General features: G+C 34.7%; 1 protein-coding gene across 2 annotated transcripts; it reads right to left on the bottom strand.

The window, feature by feature from the left end:
- Window positions 1-14,401: 14,401 nt before the first annotated feature.
- LOC104901984 (zinc finger BED domain-containing protein DAYSLEEPER) lies at window positions 14,402-21,187 on the bottom strand. 2 transcript variants are annotated; one of them, XM_010689623.4, is made up of 2 exons: window positions 20,813-21,187; window positions 14,402-17,823 (listed from the first exon to the last, which is right to left on the bottom strand). In XM_010689623.4, the coding sequence occupies exon 2, from the start codon at window positions 17,801-17,803 to the stop codon at window positions 14,642-14,644; it is 3,162 nt and encodes a 1,053-aa protein (XP_010687925.2). In that variant the 5' UTR covers window positions 17,804-17,823; window positions 20,813-21,187; the 3' UTR covers window positions 14,402-14,641. The 2 variants fall into 2 exon arrangements, with proteins under 2 accessions (XP_010687925.2, XP_010687924.2); XM_010689622.4 differs by lacking the exon at window positions 20,813-21,187 and adding an exon at window positions 19,867-20,102.
- Window positions 21,188-23,353: the final 2,166 nt, after the last annotated feature.

Here is a 23,353-nt window from a genome sequence, read left to right as displayed (position 1 = left end):
AGTGGGAATCAATGTCCACTGCTTAGTCTTTTCATGATGCAGAAGATTAGCTACAATAGCTAAAGCTATTTGGTTGTCACAGTACACAGGAGTTCTTTCCATATTTTTCATGCGCAATCCTCCAAAAGATGCGCTTGACCCACATAACTTCACATAAAACCAATGTCATGGACCTGTATTCTGATTTAGCACTATTCCTTGACACCACACTCCGCCTTTTGGATTTCTATAAGATAAGAGGGGCTCCCAACAACACGCAATACCTTGAAGTGGATCTTTTTGTGGAGAGGCAACTTGCCAAGTCATTGTCACATAATGCTTAGAGTTAAATACTTGATTGATTAGAGGCAATATGCCTTGATCTGGGGAGCCAGCTACGTACCTCAACACTCTCTTAGTAGATTTGAGGTGCACAAAAGTAGAGTGATGCATGAGTTTAGAAATTGTACAATGAATGATATAACAAGCCTGGTAAGGGTGAGATCAGTTAACTTCCCAACTAGTCTTTGATACACTCCTGGAGTGGACAAAGGTGTTCCAAATTGAGCTCTGAGTTCCACATGACTTTCCATGGGAAGCTTAAGAGTTTTACACCTAGTTATATCAAATTCTTTCAAAATATCTAGGCTATTAATTCTTTCTCTATGAGAGAGAAATATTCCTTCTTTACAGTGATCCACTTCTACGCCCAAGAAGTATTTCAAGCACCCCGTGTCTTTCATATGAAAATGACTATCCAGGAAACTTTTGGGAAAGTCAATTGCAACTAAGTCATTCCATGTCAAGATTAAGTCATCCACATACACCAAGATCATAGTGGTACTTGTGCCATCTAGCTTGGTAAAAAAGAGAATAATCTAACTTGGATTGTACGAAATCATGCTCTTTGAGTGCACTACTCAATTTGACGAACCATTGCTTTGTAACTTGCTTGAATCCTTGGAGGGACTTGCTAAGCTTGCAAACTTTAGATATCTCATTCTTGTTTTTGTCCTCCCCCTCTTGACCAACTTGATTTCTGTAACCTTTTCCTATATGTCCAGATCTTTATGTACACATTTTCCTACAAAACACCATGAAGAAATCATTTTTAACATCCATTTGATGTAAATGTCAACCCTTTAAGGAAGCAAGAGCTAGCAAGTAAAGACCTCACCATGGCTAATTTAGCCACTGGTGCAAAGGTTTGTTCATAATATATCCCAAACCTTTGCGTATTTTCAATAAAAAGTAAAAACCAATCTAGACTTACATCTTCTTATACTCTCATCAGCATTTTGTTTGATTTTGTAAAGACACATTTACATCCTATGACACTCTCGCTTGGAGGCAACTTAGTAATTTCCATTGTTACTTTCCCTTCTAAGACATCTATTCCTCATTCACAGCTTCCACACACTCGGGATGTTGGATAGCCGTTTACAATGAGAGTAAAAGTGGGACTGGAAACACAAGTCATTACAAGGTGAATGAACTTGTCAGGGAATTGAAGGGCTTTCATCATGTCTTCAAAAAAATTCCAACATGCTATGTCATAAGCCTTCTGCAAATCAACCTTCATTATCATGCAACATTTTTGTTTCTAACTGCCTTTATTCTTCCTCACTATGTCCTGACAAAGAAAAATGTTAGGAAGTATACTTTTCCCAGATACAAAGGCCCCTTGTGTTTCAGATAAGCTTTTCACATAACAACTTGGTTATGAACTTGTAAATAACAGAGCAAGAATATATATATGCTTTTAATCTTTCACATGTGTAGTACTCTTTACATTAGGAATTAAAGTAATAGAGGTAACATTAATGGCTTTGAGTAACTTTCCTGTTATGAAAAAGTTCAAAACAGCTACTGCAACTTTTTCCCCTACTATATCCCATGTTTGCTTGAAGAAATAACTATTGTGACCATCAATCTCTAGGGCTTTGCCATTAGGAATTGACATGAGAGCTCTCTTGATTGACATCTTCAACAGTGAAAGAACAATCTAAGGACCTCTACTGCTCATCTGTAAGTGTATATCCCTCCTTTATGATCACATTATTGACATTGCATCTGTATTCCAGTTTTTTCCCAAGCAAATTCTTGTAGAAGCTGACAAAATCCTATTGAACATGCTCATCTTCATTCACCCATTGACCCTGGCCATTTTGAATGACATGCACTCTATTAGCATTCCTTCGAGCCTTGATACACTGATGGAATAATCGAGTGTTATAATCACATTTATCTATCCATTGAGCTTTTACTTTTTGCCTTAGAAAATTCAAATAGGTTGTATGTGTCTTCCTGTACTCCTTAGTTTCGTTCCTTCTTCTATATTGTGCTCATGATCATCTGGTTGACTATGAACTAAACCTTGCACTTGAAGCAACTTATGGCTTCTTATTTCCCCTATTATTTGGATAGACACACAACAAGTTAGGACTATGGTCATTGTCCCCTTCCGGGAACAAAGAAATTTCATCATTCTCATGCATAACAAGATGGTCACTTCTCATTGGCAATAACCCTATCAATTTTTTAACACATTCTCTTAGGCCCCTCTTGTTTATTAGTCTATGTAAAGAATCTCCTTGAGTATTTGACATCACTCAATTTACAGTTATCAACACAATCTTTAAAGTGTCGAACCTCACTAAATCTAATCTGTGCACCAATTCTTTCATCTAAATTCAAAACTAAATTAATGTCTCCCAATACTACTCAAGCCTCATTTGTCCTTACCTTCCTCAAATCATCCCATAACTCCAGTCTTTCCTATCTATCATTAGAGCCAATTTTTCTTAAATTATTAAAACAGACAACATTGTAAATCTAAGAATTTAGGTTTTTATTCTTCCTCTTTTCCTTTCTTAAACGTAAACCTTTTTCATTTCTCCGTTGTAAATACCAATGACCAAACCCCCCCTAATAATATTGTCTTTTATTTATATATATTTTTACTGTTTACAAACACACAACTAACCGAAATAATGTCATACGTCATACGTCATACAGCCATATATTGTTTAATTTATCCAGCATAAGTTCAGCCTTGCATGGACATGATCTAAATGGGTTATGGGTATAATTACTCGACAAAGTTATGACATTATGTAATAAATTAGTCATGTGAAAGATCCACGAAACTTCAAATGAGCTTGGTTGCGGGCAATACTCAATTGGTTGCATGTTTGTGGACGTCTAATCTCCTTTATCTTGCTTAAAGTAGTTGGCAATCACTCATCTTGTTAGGCAGTCTTTTCACTGAGAAAAATAAAATTACCAATTACGTTGATGTGATATGATTAGTCTTATAATTAATTAACTACCCCCGTCCAACCACTTTTTTCACCAACATTTTTCGGCCATCTTTTGCCGGTAAAGTTGAACCATACACAACTGGCGCATTATTCCATTTGATGCTTAATCAATCATACACTTTCATTTGTTCTTTTAAAATAGAATTAGCAACTTTTAATTGGTTTAGGGTTTTTTGTTTCAGATGTGATGACTGATGAGTGATGAGGTAGGTTGTAACTTCCTAATTATTAACGAAGGCTAAGTACTGGGTGTGGAAGTTGATGCAAGAAAGTATAGTAGTATATTCTTTAAAGAGAAGGCAATCTAAAGTTAGAAAAATATGGACATCAAATTATGCAACCCATGCCATAATAGGTTAATGTCATGGGATTGGGAGTATCGAGTATGGGTCAAAATTATTACGTGAAATATGATATTCTTTTTTAATGGGTAGGAAGTAGGGATCGCAACTCAGTCCGAATCCGATCTTAGTCCGCTCCGATCCGAAGGAGAAAATTTGAGTCGACTTCGACAAAAAAGTAATCCGACTCCGTTTAAAAAATCCGACTCCGAGTCCGGGGAGGGTCGGAGTCGGATCTCATAAAATAATCCGACATCCGGCTCCGGCTCCGGCTCCGACTTTGAGTCAATTAATCCTTTTTTTCTTATTTTTTTTAATGTATTATTTATGTATAATTTGACTTCGACTTTCAGCCAATTGTATTATATAGGATTTTCCCACTGAAAAAATGATTGTTAAAAATAATAGTAATATTTAGATTATTTGTACTATATAAGATTTTCATATGATGATTAAAATAAATTATAATGATTAAATTGTTTTATTATAGAAGACTTTTCTATTATAAAAAATTGGCAGAAAAATAAGTCAGATCGGGTTTGGAGTCGATTCTTCGGATTTTAAGTCGGATATCCGGGTTTTAAGTCAGATCTGATTTGGAGTCGAATTTTTGGGCTTTAAGTCGGGTCGGATTCGAATTTCGGAGTCGGACTCAGATTTAAAATCCGATTTCCTATAGGATTGAAGTCGGATTATGCATAACCCGGTCCAGACCCATTGTCATTCCTAGTAGGAAGTAAATATTATTAATTCTTCAACCTTATAAGTCAGATAAGTTTTTGATATTTTTATATTAATATTATAAAAAATAAAGATGAAGAGAACTTACAAAATATCAATAAAATATATATGGTACTTAGTAGTACATATTATCCTCTATAAAAGATTTTCATTAATTAATTTACAATTGTACGTAACACATTAGCTTACATATTGTTGCAGTGGCGAACGCAGTGAGGGGCATGAGGGTACAACTTGTACAGAAGGTAAAAGGTACATCTTGGTGTACGTACCTCTACGTACCCCAAATGAGTATGAATTGGTTAAAATGAGTACGGATCCAAATGAGTATGAAGTCAAATGAGTATGAGTTCTCCAAATGAATACAAGTTTTTTAAATGAGTATTAGGCGTTACAAAAATGAGTATAAAGTCAAATGAGTATGAGTTTGTCAAACGAGTATGAGTTGGGTTGGGGTTTTATTTAATTTTTCAATTAAGATATTTCTTGATTTATAAAATAAACATACTCATTTGAGTTTTATGTACTTGTTGAATTGAACTCAAATGCTTATATATGAGTATGAAAATGTCCAAATGAGTATAAAAGTTGTTCAAATGAGTATGAGTTGAGTTGGAGTTTTATTTAGTTTTTTAATTATAATATTTCGTGATTTATGAAATAAGCACATACTCATTTGAGTTTTATATACTCGTTCATTAAACATAATACTCAAATGCTTATAAATGAGTATGGAAATGTCCAAATTATCAATATGAAAGTTGTTCAAATTAGTATGAGTTTGTCAATTGAGTGTTGGGTTGGGATTTTATTTAGTTTTTTAATTATGATAATTCTTGATCTATAAAATAAGCACATACTCAGTTGAGTTTTATGTACTCATTGCTTAAACATAGTCAAATGCTTATAAATGAGTATGTAAATGCCCAAATGAGTATGAAAGTTATTCAAATAAGTATGAACTGTACAAATTAGTATGAATTATATGAAAAAATAAATAAAAAAGAGCAATTGTTGTTGAAGTGAGGAGTCGAACCCCCGACCTCTATGCAAAATGGGGAAGGAGGCGCAACACTGTGACCACTGAAGCAAATGTGGTCTTGTGATAGATTAACACGCGAAATGTATATTACAGATTATCCGGGTGTACCTTACCGCAAGGTACACCCAGGTGTATGTTATAATTTGGCGCAACTTGTACCCCTTTTTCGGGAAAAAAAATGAGTTTGGAAAATAAACATAAAAGGGTGAAGCGTGAAAGTTTCCGTTAGTTTTTTTTATCCGATGTTTTCAGTTTTAACTTTATAAATTTTGTTTTTCATACTTTACTTATGTAATATGTTAGTTAGATTTAGATGATTTGAATGTTTACAAGTAAATTGTTGATATCATTCATTGGTTTATGACTATTTCAAATTGAAATCAAATATAGTTTTTAGAACTTTTAGCAATTGAGGGGTGAATTAAATTGTTCTATTTTTTCAATTGGTATGTGTATAACTCTATGTTTAATTTAATCAACAGAATATATTTTTTAATTGCATGTTAGTGACTAAATGAAATTGAAATCAAATAAATTTTTTAGGGATTTAGCATTTTGGGGTAGCTTAAGTTATTCAATTTTTTTCAATTGATATGTGTGCGTATGACTATAAGTATACTTGATTTGCACATCATTTGCTTTCATGATTTGGGAAATAGGACAATTGATTAACTTTTATCAATTCAATTAGGAAATGACAAATAATACACCCTAAGTCAATCAAATCTAAAAGAAAGCAACATTAACTTTGACAATTCATTTTCATAAGAATGAAATCCTCCATAGGTAATACCTGCTCTTCACCACAATCACCAGCACCTCCTAATGGAACTAACGACTCAACTTCATTCCTATAAATTAGTGTCCCCAAACTCAAGAAAATGTTATGGAAATTGGTGGTTCAGGTAATAGTGATGTACCATGAGAGGAGGAATTATGGTTATATATGTTGAATATTTTTTCTCCTTACTTTTGCATTTGTTATATGTCTATATATACTCTAAATTAAAAATTTTGGGTCCGCCATTGTATTATTATTTTATTTTATTTAGAACTGTCTTAGCCTAGAAGAGAAAAGTGGAAAAAAATTGATTCCCTCTAAGAACTTTGTCATCATGCTAAAAGTTGAATGTCTTAAAGGAAATCCCAAGATCAATTATTAATCCACACCAAACCTACAATGACAATTCACCTATCCCAGTGTAATCAAATTATAACTGACAGCAAATTGATCATTAAAAATAAACGATGCAATATATAATAACTAGCCATTTTGTACACGCGATGCGTGCGATGATATTTTTAGGCCTAATATTAAGTAGTAAACAAACTGAAAATGTAAGTTAGTATTTAAGTTCACCTCCATTTTGTTAATAAGATTCTTCCATGTTCTTTTTATGTTGTTATTCATTTTTGTGATATTGAATAGTTTTTTGTTTCTCAAGTCTTATATGTGCATGTTCTTTTATAATCAAATGATGTTTTTACTAAATATCTCATGTCCTTTTTTTGGTTTTATTCATTTTGTAATTTATAATAGTTTTTGATATGGATTTCAGTAAATTCTCTATGATCCAAAATTGTAACCGAAAAGTATAATACAATTTCAGTTTTTTTCCTTGTTTAACTTCTAAATTCTGATTTCACAAATTGATATTTAAAAATTTTCATCATTTTAATTTTTCTCTTTCTAAATGTTCACACGTTGAGTTTCAATTATATTTGAAATTAAATTTTAATTTTTTATACACAACTGACTTAGCATGAAATGGTCATTTTTAATTTTTCTCCTTTTCTAAATTTAAACACTTTGAGTTTCAATTATAGGTTAAATGAAATTTTAAAATTTTCATACACAATATGATTTTGCATGAAATGGTTTTCGCAAATTAATGTAAATTTTTTTTTTCTGAAAATGGATTTTTGCAAAAGTTGTCCGCAAAAAGGTTTGATATTGTTTTGTTTTTCAAAATTTATTTCTGAACATGGATATTTTTGCAAAAGTTTTTGGGCAAAAATTTTATATGAAACTGAATCAAATTTAAGTCTAATTATATAAAAGCCCTTTTCAACTAATTGCTATTATCTACATTTTTTCAACTACATAACAGTCGACTACTGTAAAATAACTTTGAAGATTAAAAGAATTATGTACCTTGTCTGAAAGTTCGAAAATCCCTGATGGACGAATGTGTGATATAACAGTCAAAATCTTATGTTTTTCTCAGATTTGTGTTTATAGGTAATTTTTGTGAGTATATAATTGTGAATAGTTATTGAGAACAATGATTTGCAAGTGAATTTTGTGAATGTTTTGTATGTATTGACGTTCTAGTATATTAGTTTTAGTTTGTAAGTTAATTTTTGGTTTTTGTGAAGTTTCCTGATCATGAGTGATTTGCGTGATTTTTACAACGTGATTTCCTCAATTCTATGAGTGATTTGTAAAATTTCCTCATATAAGTGATTGTTGAGTGATTGTTGGAAATTAATATTCGGTGGCTTTGTTTGACTCCAATTTTGGTATTGAAATTCCTTTTGTAATTTAGAAAGGGAAGGGGGGCAAAATAGTCAGTTCAAAAGAGGACACCATTGCTCCCCCTTTCCCTTATGTAATAGAGATTAGCTAGGAAATTACTTTATATGGCATATAATGTTCCAACAGTTATTTCATAGCAATATTGTTATAAATTAGTACTAGGGAAAAGGTGGGAAAGGGGAAGGGAACTTGTGAAGTATCCATCATGATTCATGCATACATGTCATGCATGGTAAGATAACCATGCTGTCATGCATGGATAGTGGCATGCTAAATTAAACTTCTGTAATTTAAGCTTTACATTGGGGCTAGCTAATGAAACTCCGAAAGCACATAGCCCTAGCCCCTAAGTATAACAGAAACATTTTAATAATAAACTTAAACACCCTGGACTTTACTGAAGCAAAAAAATTTAGGTTATGTCCCAATTGTGTACCATTTTAAGTTTTTACTCTGTTATTATTTGGTGTTCCTATTCAAAATACTTCTTCTAAATGATTTGTTATTTTCAATTTATTTTTCTTTCAACTTATTATATCTTATTAGTTTATATTAGATCTTATTTGAACTTATTATATCATATTAGTCCTTATTAAACCTTATCTAAACTTATTAGTTATTATTATACTTTATTTGAAGGTCTTTTTTCTTGCCGAACTCAAAATCAAGTCTCCAATAAGTAATATTGTTACCTTAATTCTAATTCTTTTTAATGCATAGGAATTATTAATGTAAGACTGACATTTTATCACAAGAGGTGACCACTTTCTACTGGATGAGGCATATCAGACTGAGATTAAAAAATATGACAGAGTTAGAAAATTTTGGGAGCTGGATTGCATACTAAAATGCAGGTTGGCCAATCTCGCCTCTCTTTGGATTGTGAATTAGTTTGGTTAAACATAGGCAATTTTTTACTTTTCAAAGTTCGGCATGAAAATAAATTGGTAAAACAAGTTAGATCATAGTAAGCCGGATGGAGGGCTGATTCTAAGTTGTCCTTTCCTTTTCAGAAAAAAAAAATAGTAGGTCGAGTTGAACAAGTCTGAAGCATTAGAAGCTTAATCCAGCATTCGTCCACCAAGCTAAGTGAACCGAGCTATGCTGGTTGTTCCCAAGTCAAGATCAGGTTAAACATAAATAACTCATATCTTTATGAAAATATTATATTTATAGAGAAATATAAATAACTAACTTCTTTTTAATTTTCAATGATCCTTATATGTTCAATTATAAGTCTCTATGCAACTGTCCTATCAAAAAAAGTTTCTCTCGTTGAAACCTAGAAACCCTAAAACAAAATCCTCCAGCATCGCCGCCTTTACAAGCTTGCTGGTAGCAGTGACGCTCCACCAGTCGCCGGCGAGCTTGTCCTTTAGTTTTGGTTGCGTCCTTGTTCTTCTGCCCTGTATGGTTGTGCTTGGGTGTTCCTCAGTGGTGATCGGTGGGAAGTACAAAGTTCTTGGTTTCCTATGACAAAGGATTGTCTAGGAAATCTGGTTAATAAAGCCAATGATGGAGTTGCCAAGGGGTTTATGTCACTTTAGGAATTTCAGTGTGGGGTAAGATGAGAGGAGTTTCTCAATTTACTTCTGTTGTGTGTTGTTCTTCTAGTTTAGGGATTGTGATGTTGGATCTTCACATCCGTGAGTTGGGCGAATTCCATCATTTTATTTGTCCAATGTTCTCGTGATGGCTGGATTCAGACTTCATCACAATTAAAAAATGCATCTTGTGGGAGGCCCTCCAATTTTTTTTGGGCCAAGTTTCGACCTCTGAGCATTTCGAATTTCAGGGCCAGAAGTCACCAAAATGACATGAATCCACTGTTAGTTGAATCAGTAGGATAACGGAAAGATGTTTCTCTTCAAGGACCTTGAGATTTAGCATCTAGTGGATATTGTCATGCGCGACAATCTTTTTTTTGAAGATCATCAGGGTTTTATATCTCAACAAGTTCCATCTCATATCAGATCTTTTTCATCAAGACATATAACCCAACCCCACCCATAATCGCTCTGGACAAGCTGTTTTGGACTTGACACGTAATAGTTAATTTTTTCTTCATAAGTAGTAGAGCAATCGAAACTCGTTTTAGTTTCAGTTATAGTTTATTTTTATTTGATTATATTAGCATTAGATCTGTACTTCCGTCTTTACTTGATACAAATTTTCCCGATGATTACAAGTTTGTTTATATATATATGATGCGGTTGAAATTTGAATTATATACATCTATCGCAATTCTCTACATAAACCACTTAAGAAAGATTTTATTCTCTTAATCTTTTCTTTAAGAATTTATGATTACAACATCTAGACAATTTAAGAATACCAAATACCTGACAAGGTTGAATTTTGTTTGGCAGCTATTGGTGCTCACACATGGTCGGTTGTCAAGATGCATAAATTTTTTTTTACTGACTGAGCTGTCTATTGTCCATACATGCATGAGTATTATTGTATGTTTATATATATATGATGCGGTTGAAATTTGTTCTAATAATATTAAAAATAGGGTATTTAGTGAAAGGAACATTCCAAAGATCAGTGACAAAGAGTGACAGAATGGAAAATTCAGATATGCACGTGTATGGGGAGTACTTGGAACATTTACATTGGAGAATTTCATGTACTCTGTAATTTGTCAGTACAGAAGTGACATCTATTCATTTTACCCTTCTAAATGTATTCATGTAAAATGTAAATATATATAATTAACACATGCCTGACACCATCTCATTCCAAGACCCATTGTTCTGCTCTATATATTTTCTTTTGATTTAACCCACAATTTTGTCTTTCATCTAATTTCCCACCATCATTTTTGCTTTAACCACAAATATAATTTTGGTACCATAAAAGCAAAAAAATGTTTCCAAAACAGAGTTTAACATTCGGTTAATGATTTAGGACTTTAGGTATATAGCTGATAAAAATCAACCAAATTCACCAACCTAAATACCCAACCCAACAATAATGAGTTGAATTGGGTTAAGATTTTCAACTCGTGTAATTAAATGGATTAACCTAACGTCCTAACCCAACCCGTTTAATAAAATGGGCTGGGGGTTAAGTTGAAATTTTCCAACCGAAATTCAATCCGTTTAACCTGTTTATACTTAGATCGGTCAGGTTCAGGTTGGGTTTACCATTAATTCGTTCATTTTTCCATCCAAAAAAATAATTTTTCGAGTTAAATGAACAATAAAAAGGTTTGTATAGCATTTAGATTTATCTTCTTGTTGTGTATGGACTCTTGTACTTCGAAATTCTTAGAATGTGAGGTACTTAAGTAATTACTAATGAGATGACCGTTAATAGGAAATTTGAAAATGCTATTAAACTGGTTAGCTGGTCGATTTCAGGTCGACCCATTAAGTTGGGTTGTGTTGAGAATTTCAACTCATTTCACTAAACAGGGTGGGTTTAGTTGAGGATCTCAACCCATTTAAGTAAACGGATCAACTCAAATCCAACATGGGTCAACCCACTTCCAGTCCTAGTTAGGTAGGTAGAAAAAAATCATACTAGGTCAAAATTAGAGCTCCTATTTTTATTTTTTATTTGTTGAGGGCAACACTAATTTCCCTTTTTATTATTGTTTCTTGTATGATACTCTCTCTATCAAAAACTTATTTCATCCGTTCAAAAAGTAGCTACAACGTTTACTTTATCACATTTCAATGCAAAATTTTAACCATTAGTATCTTTGGTTATATGTTTGTAAGATATATGAAAAGTTGTTGTATTGGAAGTTTACATTAACATGAAGATCCCATGTTATTATACATTACATATATTGTTAGGAAACAGAGTGTTGTAGTTTGATTAATGCGGAACAAAATCAATGAAATAATTAATACAGGTGAGAAAACAATATATAAAGATGAACAAGCAAAGAACACAAGGATTTACGTGGTTCAATCCAATTAGACCTACGTCTACATGTGGGGGATTAGAGCTTCTTCAATATGATGGAGAAAAACCAGAGAGAATCATACGAGTCCTAAAATTACTAGAGGCTAAAAGTGTTCCAAAAGTTATATGTCAAATAATGAACACCAGGAAGCCCTTTTATAACATAAGGAACCACGTATAAAATCCTAAAAGATAACTCAAAAACGGAAAACCGCGTAACAGTTAAGTCGTCCGATCGGGTCGGGCGACATCCTCTCGGTCGGGCGATCATTTTCTCCAAATCTGTCGATGTCTCGGGCACGATTGGGCCACCCGGTCATAATTCGCGACGAACGCCCGGACGAGCTGCAAAAACAGAATCTGACGAATTTCGAGGCATAAAACTTAACATATATATTGGTCATTGGTGGTGAAAAAGTTCTTACCTTGACTTTTCAAAAGAGAAACATTGTAATTAGAAGTTTGTTCTATTGAGCTGGATTTGACTTATTAATCTTCACTTTACGCCATGCGCACTCCTCTTTCATCACAAGGCGTGGAAACAGACCATTAATCAAATTCAAATTCATTGTTGAAGTTATGAAATTTCTTAAAATTTATCATAACTCATTGAAACTTATTAAAATTCACATAAATATTCTTTGAAATAAGTAAAAAAAAATTATAAATTGAATAGAAGACATTCTAAGTTTTGAAACAAATGAGCCCAGCTAGGAGGTATGATTCAAATAAACTACTTTCTTACATGTCAAAGTAAATATAATGATAATTTTGAGGTGTAACAATATTATTACTGTTTTTTTATCTCTATAATCTGCTAGATTTGAGCAATTAGTCGGCAAAGTAAGGGTCAATTATGATTACTAAAAAAAGGATGTATTTTAAGAGACAATGAATCTGATTCTAGTATCTTCATGGTTAAATCTTTGCCAAGTCTATAACCATTAACCCACACAATAGAATTATCGATCTAGTCATAATGATCTGGATTTAGTCATAATCTTCTCATTATCTGAATCAGCTTTGCATACAAAAAAAAAAAAAAAACACCCACATGACACCAGCCAAAGAAGCTGTAATTTTTTAATATTATAAATTTATAACAAGGTCGCAAAGCCGCAATAAAAATTACACAAAACTTACTTTGTATCAGTCAATTAGGTATTGTATGATATAGTCCGTTTTTATTCGATATAGTCAATTTTTGTATGAGTTGAGCACCTTTTAATTTGTATAAATTAAGTTTTTGTATGATATAGTTAGTTTTATGTGGTATACTCAGTTTTTGTATGATTTGAGTGGGTCTTTTTATAGTTAGATATTATATAATATAGTTAAATTTTCTATTTATTTATTTTTTTTTGACAAGGAAAGAAAACTTAGGAAAGTCACCCTCAATCAGGAAGCCAACCTAAAACATCCTTACGGGTGATAAGGGAAAAGTCAAAGCCATAAGGAGGAAAAGAGTACAACAGAGAAGGACATGAGTGGCCCCGATGAGCCATAAAATTCGATGCTCTGTTAACCTCCCTGAAGATATGATCGCACCTGAAGGAGGAGAATTGATTAAGCTTCTTACCTACATCACAAATAATATTATTAATTTCCCAAGGCGTAGCCCAAACTTTATTGACTGAATTAATAACCGCAATATTGTCTCCCTCAATTAAAAGATTAGCGATGCCTTGAGACAGAGCACCACGAAGGCCTGCCCAGAGGCCCCATGCTTCAGCTTGGAGAATGGAAGCCGAAAGCCCAGAGCTTGGGCACCTGCTAGAATGACATCGCTATTCGAGTTGCGGAGCACAAACCCAAAGGCCGAACTCCCATTAGTAAGCCTAGAACCATCAAAAATCAACTTAAAAAAATTCCCTGTAGGAGGAGACCAAAGAGACTTGGGGCCTGAGACTTATAATAAATTATTCTCAATCCGAATCCACCAGAGACTTGTTAAAGCAGCAATAATCTCTGACCTTTTTGTCCATTACAAATTTACAATCTATATATCACAAATGTGTTAGAACTGTTAGGGTTACAGTTATCCATGCCTGTCCAAGCTAGCAAAATAGGCCTATTTCAAGTAAGCACAAATAGGACTTGGAAATAGGATTATCAGTCTGACCGAAATAGTAGTAGAGCCATCACAAAATATCAGAAAAAATATTAAAATCATCTTAGAGCACAATGTATGACAATTTATAGTGATGAACTTTGCAGGAAAAACCTCAGGTCATGTGCAATTGTGCATGCTAATGAAACTTAAATCCTCAAATAATATATATTTTTCTCCATACACTCAAATATTTAAAAACACATTCTAAAGTGATAATTGATGGTAATTAAATTTTAAGAAAAATATAGATGTTTAATGATAGACATGCATTACGGTAACTCTCTTATAAAATTAGGCCAAAAGCCGCTATCCTCGTTCTTTTACCACCTACCAAACGAGCAATTAGTCAAATACTAACATAGCTCTTGAAGCGTATTAACCAAAAATAGTGGACACTGACAGTTGAAAACTTCAGAAGCTTCCCTCGCATAAAATTGTAACCAAAATGCAATCCCTACAAACATCTACTCCTAAATCACATAATGGTTCTCGCTTGAAATATTACAATGAGACTACCTAAGAGTCAGGAATCATTTTCACAATCTGTGCTAGAAATAAAATGCGCATCAACATGCGACAACGATGGAAAGAAGCCTACCTACACATTGACATAATACAAGATTTATAGTAATAGCTGCAAAGTCAGAGTTCCATCTTCACTAGTTCTTTTGAGGAGGCTTTGGTTGAATCTGGCTGCAACCAATCCTTAGCACATATGAGGGCCTCGAGAGTCTCTGGCCGCAATGAGCACCGGTATGAATCCATCTCCTTGAACGATGTATCAAATACAGATTCAGCAGAGACAGTCGAGAGGGGCATGGACAGTATATCCCGGGCCATCTTTGAAAGCGTAGGATACTTAAGCTTGTTCAGCTTCCACCAACCTAGCACATCAAAATCTTGGATCCTTGGTAAAAGAGACTCCTCCAAATATTGATCCAATTCTGACTTCATTTGTTGGCTTGATGTCTCCATGATATACATATCAAAGTCTGAAAGTCCATTGCTGTTAAGAAGGTTACCTCCTTCTGAGTCTTCTCCCTTGACATAACCACCATTCCCGTCCCTAACAGGGGTTAATGGAAGAGGATGATTCATGTACTCATGAAAAAGTTCATGGATTCCATCATCAACTACTCTGATGAAATGCGGAGCTTCATCCATAAAGATTTTTGTAAAGCTGAACTCCACAAGTTTCATCTTAAACCGGGGATCCATAGCTACAGCAACTGCCAAGACCAGACAAGAATTTTTCCAGTATTTGTGAAACTTGTCTTGCAAAGGCTTAGCAAGGCCAGCTACAAAGAGATCATCACTTGCAGCAGCACGTGCTAGCTCCAGCTGGATCTTCCATACCTCGTGGAAGAACACGTTTGAAGATGGAGTAGGTTTTGCTAAGAGCAAATTCACAGTATCGTACAAAAGTTTAAGGTACATGCAGATGTTCTCAACTAGACTCCAATCCTCCATGGAAGGGGCATCCTTATAATCAGGGTCACATGTATCTAAGCAGGAGAAAACTTGTTTCAACTCAGAAGCAGCAAGGAGCATTTCATATGTAGTGTTCCATTTTGTGACGTTGTCAAGAGAGAGACTCTTTTCTGTAGGTACTTGGAGCTGTTGCTTTAGCTCCAGAAATTTTTCCTCATGAGATTCTGACGTCTTCACGTACTTCACACTGGTCCTGATCTTCTTGATGGTTACTTCACTAGCAGTTATTACTTCTTGAGCCATGCTGCTCAGAGTGCGAGCAATGCAACTCTGAATCAACAACTGGCCATCAAAGAGCATTGGGTTTTTTACTGCAAGCAAGGCCCTTAAGTTTTCAAGGGCAGCTTCACCCAGTGGTTGATTAAAAGTAATTGTGAATAATTTACGATCAAATCCCCAGTCAGACAAACAAGTACCGATAGCATGGCTCAGTGCTCTATCTGATTCTGGAAATGGCTCCATTACAACATTCAGAAGTCTCCGATGCAACTTCCAGTCATTATCGATGTACTGTCCAGTCACAAAAACATAACCAGTTGATTGACTTGAAGTCCACATATCCAATGTCAGACAAATTCGTCCCGGAATCCCCTCGATGAACCGTTGAAGATTCTGTTTTTCCCTCAAGAAAATTGCTACACAATCACCTTGCACAATGTTAAAGCTCACCATATCAAAACGGGGCTGAAGATTCTGGACAAAGGAGACAAATCCTGGATGTTCAACCATGTGAAGTGGGTAATCATGCATGATGATCATCTTAGCAATCTCATGTCGGCAACGATCCTGATCAAAGATGAGATAAGGTGAACTAGAGCTCCTGTAACGCCTTTTTGGTTGATGTTCAGTACCTGCATCAGTTCCACCGGTCTTTGGCATATATGGGGACAACTGATTCTTCTCCTGCTGACGCAGGACAACAGGGCAAGTCCCTTTAGCAATATGACGCTTCAGGTGGCTCGTTCCAGCAACCTTGGAACCAGTACTGTATGCAAATGACTGCTTGCATACCTTGCAGTATGCCCTCCTGCAGCCCACACCAACTGTTTCAATAGTAAAATGCTCCCAGACGATAGACTTCTTCTTCCGACGCTTATTAGGTTGGGTCTCAGGAGTTGCTAGCTGTGAATTAGGGAGCTCTGTGCTGAGCGGCTGTGTATTGATCAGCTCCATACCAAGAGCATGGGAATTTACAAGCTCACCTCCATGACCATGTGAATTGACAAGTTCTAGCCCAACTGACTGCAAATGAACTGGCTCTACATTGGCATGCTGTATATGCACAAGCTCCGTACTAACTGGCTGGGAATGCACAATATCTGAACCAAGTGGCTGGGAATACACAATATCACCAGGCTGGGAATGAACCACCTCTGCAGCAACCAGGTGCGCATGAACATGCCCGTCACTGACTGCCTGAGAGTGCACAAGTTCTGAACTCTCAATCTGTTCCGAACTGACAGGCTGAGAAGGCATGTGCTCCAAGCTTACAGGCTGTGAATGCATGTTTTCTGCAGTGACAGTCTGTGCATGGATTTGCTCCGAACTAACTGGCGAATGGGCATGCCCTGAATTGACTAGCTGTGGATGCATGGCTTCCGAGCTGACTGGGTATACTGCCTCCTCACCCAGTGGCTCAGGATGAGCAAGCTCAGCACTTGCGTGTTCTTCACAAACTGAATGTGGACCAACTTCTTCGCCCAAACACTGTGAGTTGGCTACCTCCACATCCATTGTTACAGGTTCAGCTCGTTCTGGTTTCACTGTCACACAATTCTCTGCTTGCAAATTTCCGATCCCCGACTCTCTTGGCTGCACATCAGCCTGCTTCGGATCTACCAGTTGATTGCTTTCATTAGTGGAACTAAGAGGTTCCGAATACATGAGATCTGCACTTCCAGGCTGGGAGTGAACCACTTGTCCAGCGATCGGGTGCGAATGAACAAGCTCAGTACTAACTGGCTGTGAATGCAGAACTTCTGAACTGAATGCCTGTGATTGCATATGCTCTGAGTTGACTACTTCTGGATGCATATCCTCTGAATTGACTGGTGGTGAATGTACAGCATCCTCACCGAGCGGCTCAGGACCAGCAAGCTCGGAATTCACATTTCCTGAGTTAACCGGTTCACCAACAGTTTGTGGATCAGCTTGTTCCACCATAGGCAGCGCCTCCTCCATCTCCATCGGCTCGGGTACAGCTCGTTCAGGTTTCACCTTCACAGAATGCCTAGCTTGTGAAGTTTCAAACTCTGACTGTTCATCAGCGTGTTTTGAATCTACCATTTCGTTATTTTCATCAGTGGTCGTCATACTGCAAAATAAGCTAGAACCTGCGATATGGATACATAGTCTTAGCACACATTCTGCAATGAAGTAGCAAAACTCACATATAATAACAAACCAATTAACTGTATAAACTAGAAACAATCGAATATCGATATATATTTTAGTCTCAAAATGAAAATTATATATCTACTCCGCTCCCAATTAATTGCAACCATGGTTCTAAATGCAGTTTCGGTCACAATCGCCGTAAGGGTCACGGTGATGCAGGGACGGGAATGATGTGGTTGTCGTACCGCCAAATATCGGCTTAAGCCATGAAATATCCTTTAAAACCCGCCTAAAATGCGGGTTTTTCTTACACCCTCACAATGCGAATAATATCGGTTCGGTAGATTTGAAAAACTTTTATGACACGGGCGATACAATGCGGCCTTGTTTTGACACCATGATTGCAACACTTCCACTTTTAATACTATTCACAATCACTCATATAACTAGCTTTGTGTTACATATGTATGGAAAAATATAGTTATGTGGAATCTTGTCGGATTCTTCTCAATGTGTAATTTATTGATATCTAATTTTTACCAAAACATAACTAAAGATATTAACAATGTAAATTGTGCATCGGTAAGCGTAAAACTGAAAGTGTTACAATTAAATGGGAGTGGAGGAAGTACAATATACATCACATTACACAACATTGCTCCAAACACTTTCATTAAAATGTTCACATCTAATGGGCTTTGAAGGTGCTAAAAGAAAAGGGTTTCCTATGGTATACTCGTATGTTTCTTTGTATTCTATGATATACCTCCCGCTACTTACAACTTCCAAGTGGTACCTTTCAACTTATAATTCTAACTATATAGTTACCCTTCCATTAACGAAAAGGTTAGTTCTTCTGTTAAATGTATACTTCATGGTAATGTATTTTTCAGGATTCTCTCTCACATTCTGCAGTGTATAGCCATCTAACACATATGTTTGAAAAATCAGCAAGCAAAAAGTTGATAAAAGAACTGATATTACTTAACAGAAGAACTGACTTTTACTGAAAAAAAAGAGTATTATGTAGGTAGAATAAAAAGTTTAAGGCTACTACTCGAAAGCTTTAAAAAGTGACGACACAAAGTAGAAAACAAAGAAACACGAGGATACCCATTAAGAAATCCAAAAAAAGAAAAAAAGGAAAAAAAAAAAAAAAAAAAAAAGACAAAGGCTTTAGAAATTGTGCGATATAAATTTCATTGTTTAAAGCATGGATTTTGCGTTGTATCACCAATTGCGAAATTGAATAACACTAAACTGTAATCCTCCACAACTAAATGAAGTCCCTTTTAGCATTAATTTCTCTAGTGATGAAGGCTCAATAGCAGCAAAATCTCATAACCTTCACAAGTAACACCCACAGCTCATAGCCTCATACACAATCATTTTCCATAATCATGGGGAAATTAATCAATCCCTCAGTTTTTATTAATTGTAACACCTTAATTTTAAATTTTGCCAACACACAACTTTGATCATCAATATCTATTAGCAAAAATTACAAGAAGATGATATTTTTGAAAACATACATTGCAACAAATCCAATAACATTTTCTTCTATACTAGTAAAAAGGAAATGGTTAAAAAACAGGGAGGAGGTATTCATTCGAAGCTGATAACCCAATACTTACCACCAACAAGACTACCCACCCCAATTTCACCGACAACCCGCCACCGCCACCCACCCCCCAAAAAAAGAGGGGGTGGAGGAGGAAGAAAGGAGAGAGAGCAATTTCCGAACCAATAGTTACTTGTTATTTGTTAACATGTATCAGTAGGAGCAAGCAATATGCCAATATGTACTCTAATGCTCACAAACCAAACCCACCAGCGAAGACTTTCATTAAAACAACATATATAGATGGGGAAATGTTAATTTGATGATTGAATAATGATACAAATCCATGATTGACCCACCATATAATTACAAAGAAACAATCTTTGTTCCAACAAACATTCGCAAAAAGGCTATTGTTGAAGACAAAAAGGATGAAACTTAAAAGACCAGAGAAAATGAAAGAGAGAAAAACAATTACCTAAAACTGGGCTCATCCAAGTGCAAAAATAAGACCCAAAAAAGCCAACAACTTTTTTTAATCAAATCGTAGTTAAGGTATGTTTTCGATCCATCTACAAGAAAGAAAAGTAGATCTCCCTAGTTTGTAGCTAATATAGAGAGAAACGAGAAGTCCCATAAAATATGGGCCACCAAAAACACTAAAACAAGATAGAATTAACATACCCTTTTGCTAAAAAAAAAATAAAAATAAAAAAAAATAAAAAAAGTAGGCCCAGTAAAGTGAGCCCATCAGAGGAGGGGAAAATGGCAACAAGGGTAAAATAGTCATTTCACTTAATAAGGTTTTCAGCCCCAAAACTTTATGGGCTATTGAACCATGATTGAACAAAGATCGAACAATTTTATTTTTAGGGTTCATAAGTTTAAGTTCTGTTTTACAATTTCATCCAAATTCAACTACTTTGTTGGGCTCTTTCCAGAACAAAAAAAAAACCCCTCTTTTTTGTTCTGTGCAAAAATCAAACTGAAGATTACTAACAGAACACAGTCAACACACACAGAGAGAAACTGACAGACATAACATAGCATGACATAACATAAGCCCAGATGAAATTGACCAAAAACAAAATTGGAATCAAACCCACCAAAATCAGAAGAATGAAAAAAATTGGAGCCAAAATTCAAACACATGAACAAAGAAGTGACTTACGAACAACTCATGTAGACTTTTTTAATCACATCGGAAAAACAAAAATCAGAATGTCGAACAAAAATCGAGAATCGAAAATCAAAACCTAAATTGAATTTCACAACAAAACAACACAAATAAAAATCATACACACACACTCAAAAATCACTTCACGAACTACTCCAGATCAAAAACTAAGCTCAAAATCGAAAGAAACAAAATCTCAAAACCCTCAATTCTCAACGCAAAATCTAGGGTTTGAGCGAAAACTTACAATTCAACAATCGATAAAATAAACCGAAAACAGATCGGACGAACAAATCGAGGAGAGAGAAAGATGAAACACCGTCAACGGCGGTGAAGATCTAGGATTTATTTCGACCGGAGAAAAAAAAAATGGAGGAGAGAGAAACAAAAATGGAGGAGAGAGAAAGTAAGGTTGGGGGGAGAGAAATGATAATGGGCTTGGATTATTGGATTGGGGGATGAGAAAAGGACCAATGGACCTTTATTTTAGGGAAAATAAAAGTTTGATGAGATTTGTAGAAATTTGGGACTTTGGTTTTGGTGGAAGAAGTTGATAAGGTTAAGAGGACTACAAAGTTAGTAGTTACTAGATCAAGATGGTATAAATATTTTTAGGACACTTTTGGGTGAAAATGAGAGGAGAGAGAAAAAAAAGAAGCATATTTGATATAACTATTTTGGGCACTTGTATGGTATTGGATGGGTCACATGGACCATTATATCATATGGTTCTAGTCCAATTGGTTAATGTATTAGATATTTATGATGAGAAAAAATTGGATTTTTCTTATTTTTTGTAAAAGAAATAAATTGGTTTTTATTGGTGGACCAATAGCCCAATTTTGTTGGTGTAAGGTATAGCATATCCTCATATGTGTGTAAGTATTGGGTATTGACCTAAATGTTGAGGGGTCCTTGGTTGTAATTGGGATGTTTTTGTTTTATGGTGGGAGAATGGGGGTTGGTGATGGTATGTATTATTTAGCCCAATATTGAGTAATAGTCATTGATAATTTGGTAATAGTATGTGGTGAGGTTATGGTGTATAGTCATGGCTTTTGTTGTGTGTTTTGAAGTGGGAGATTGGTGTTTTTTGTTAGTCCAACCCAGTATTTTCATGGTTTGAACGTATTTTTTGAGATTTGCATGTGTTTATGTTTTGTATTAAGGTTTTTTTATATATATAATGGGGAAGAACAAGAAACTAAAAATTAGTAGTGGTGAATTGCGAACAAGTTCGAGCACATAGCTGAGCTATATCATGCGTTCTTCGGACTTATTAGCGATTCACCTTCAAAAGAAAACACCGTGAAAAGGATATTGCGAGTTGCTTTATCTTGCTAATAGTCCAGTAGATCGAAGTAGGAACATCCAATGAAGATTGCAGCGCAGTAATAAGGTTGTTATGGAATGTTGATGGTTGATAACACTAATATATGATGTTTGTAATGTTAGTTAACTCCAAATTTATGGGTAATGAGCCTAAATCAAATAGCATTTAGTCGAATTAAATAATAGCTACATAAAAATTATCAAAAATTAAACAAATTAGGTGAGTACTACCTTTTTAAAAAATGAACTAATTTTTTTTTATCCGGAACAATGTATTTCACTTATTTGTGACTACTTATCATAATTGTCATGTGGCTGTTATGATTAGTAGTAAGATACAGTTATGGGTGAAAGGTATCCGAATAAAAACTGAAGTCCAATCCAATCCGAATTAGTAGACCAAAATTATAATGCGGATTGAACTCAAGCTACATCCGGTTTAGATACGATTTGATTTTTTTTATTGAAAAAATTGACTTTTCATATCAGATCGAGTTCGTGGGTGATTGGATCCAAAATAATCAAATAATAAATAGGCTTTGAATTATATAATTAAGGATGGGCTTAACATATTTTTTTAAAAAAATTAACTCAAATGATCGAGCAGCCCTTCTCTTTCCCTAAAATTATGACTAGCTAACTCCCTAATCATTATCGAAAACTTTATTTTGATGCTCGAGCCTATCGAAAACTTTATTGTGGTGCTCGTGCAAAATTACAGGCTTGTACATATTATTTCTACTATCGAAAACTTTATTTTGATATTCGTACCTAATTTATTTCATCGAAAAATGGAGTTCTAAAAAATTGGATAGTCTGGATCCGGTCTAATCTTATCTAGTGTCTAGAATTTCGGATTGGATTGACCTGTAGTCAAACTCTAGTTGGACTGGATTCGGATTGAAAATTTGAAATACAAATTTTGTTCAGATCGAATTGGACTAGATCTAAGTCCAAACCATACCCAAACTTCAGTTTCACCCCTAAATGCAGTTGGTCAAATTATTTTGACAATGGATATTGTAGTAAAGTTGGTAATACAATAGATAGATTGACAAATAAAAATGCTATATTTTACACATTCACTTTTAGCACTGATTTTTTTAAAAATAAAAAACTAGTTAACTTACAATCGAGTTCATCACTTCACTAGTTGAATTAGAATTTGTTCTGTTATACTTATTTAGATTGGGCTTATCTTGAACTTTAAAAAAATTTCTAAATTTTTTTGAACTTTTAAATTTTTTATCGACTTTCGTGACTTTTTTTGAACTTTCCAAAGCCACTCTCTAATTTTACTAAACTTTTTTCTTACCTTTTTCAGAAGTCCTTTTAATTTTCTAAACTTTTCTTGTTTTTTCTAAAAATAAGTTGATGAGAATATACTTAGCAAATGAAATACTGATTTACTTTCATTCGCAAGCCTTGTGCGGGCTGCTTGGACTTATCGTTACTC

The sequence above is a fragment of the Beta vulgaris genome, chromosome 8 (assembly GCF_026745355.1).
Source record: "Beta vulgaris subsp. vulgaris cultivar EL10 chromosome 8, EL10.2, whole genome shotgun sequence".
Classification (NCBI taxonomy): Eukaryota; Viridiplantae; Streptophyta; class Magnoliopsida; order Caryophyllales; family Amaranthaceae; genus Beta; species Beta vulgaris.
The sequence above is the reverse complement of the archived record's forward strand: the minus strand, read 5'-3'. Positions and strand labels throughout refer to the sequence as shown.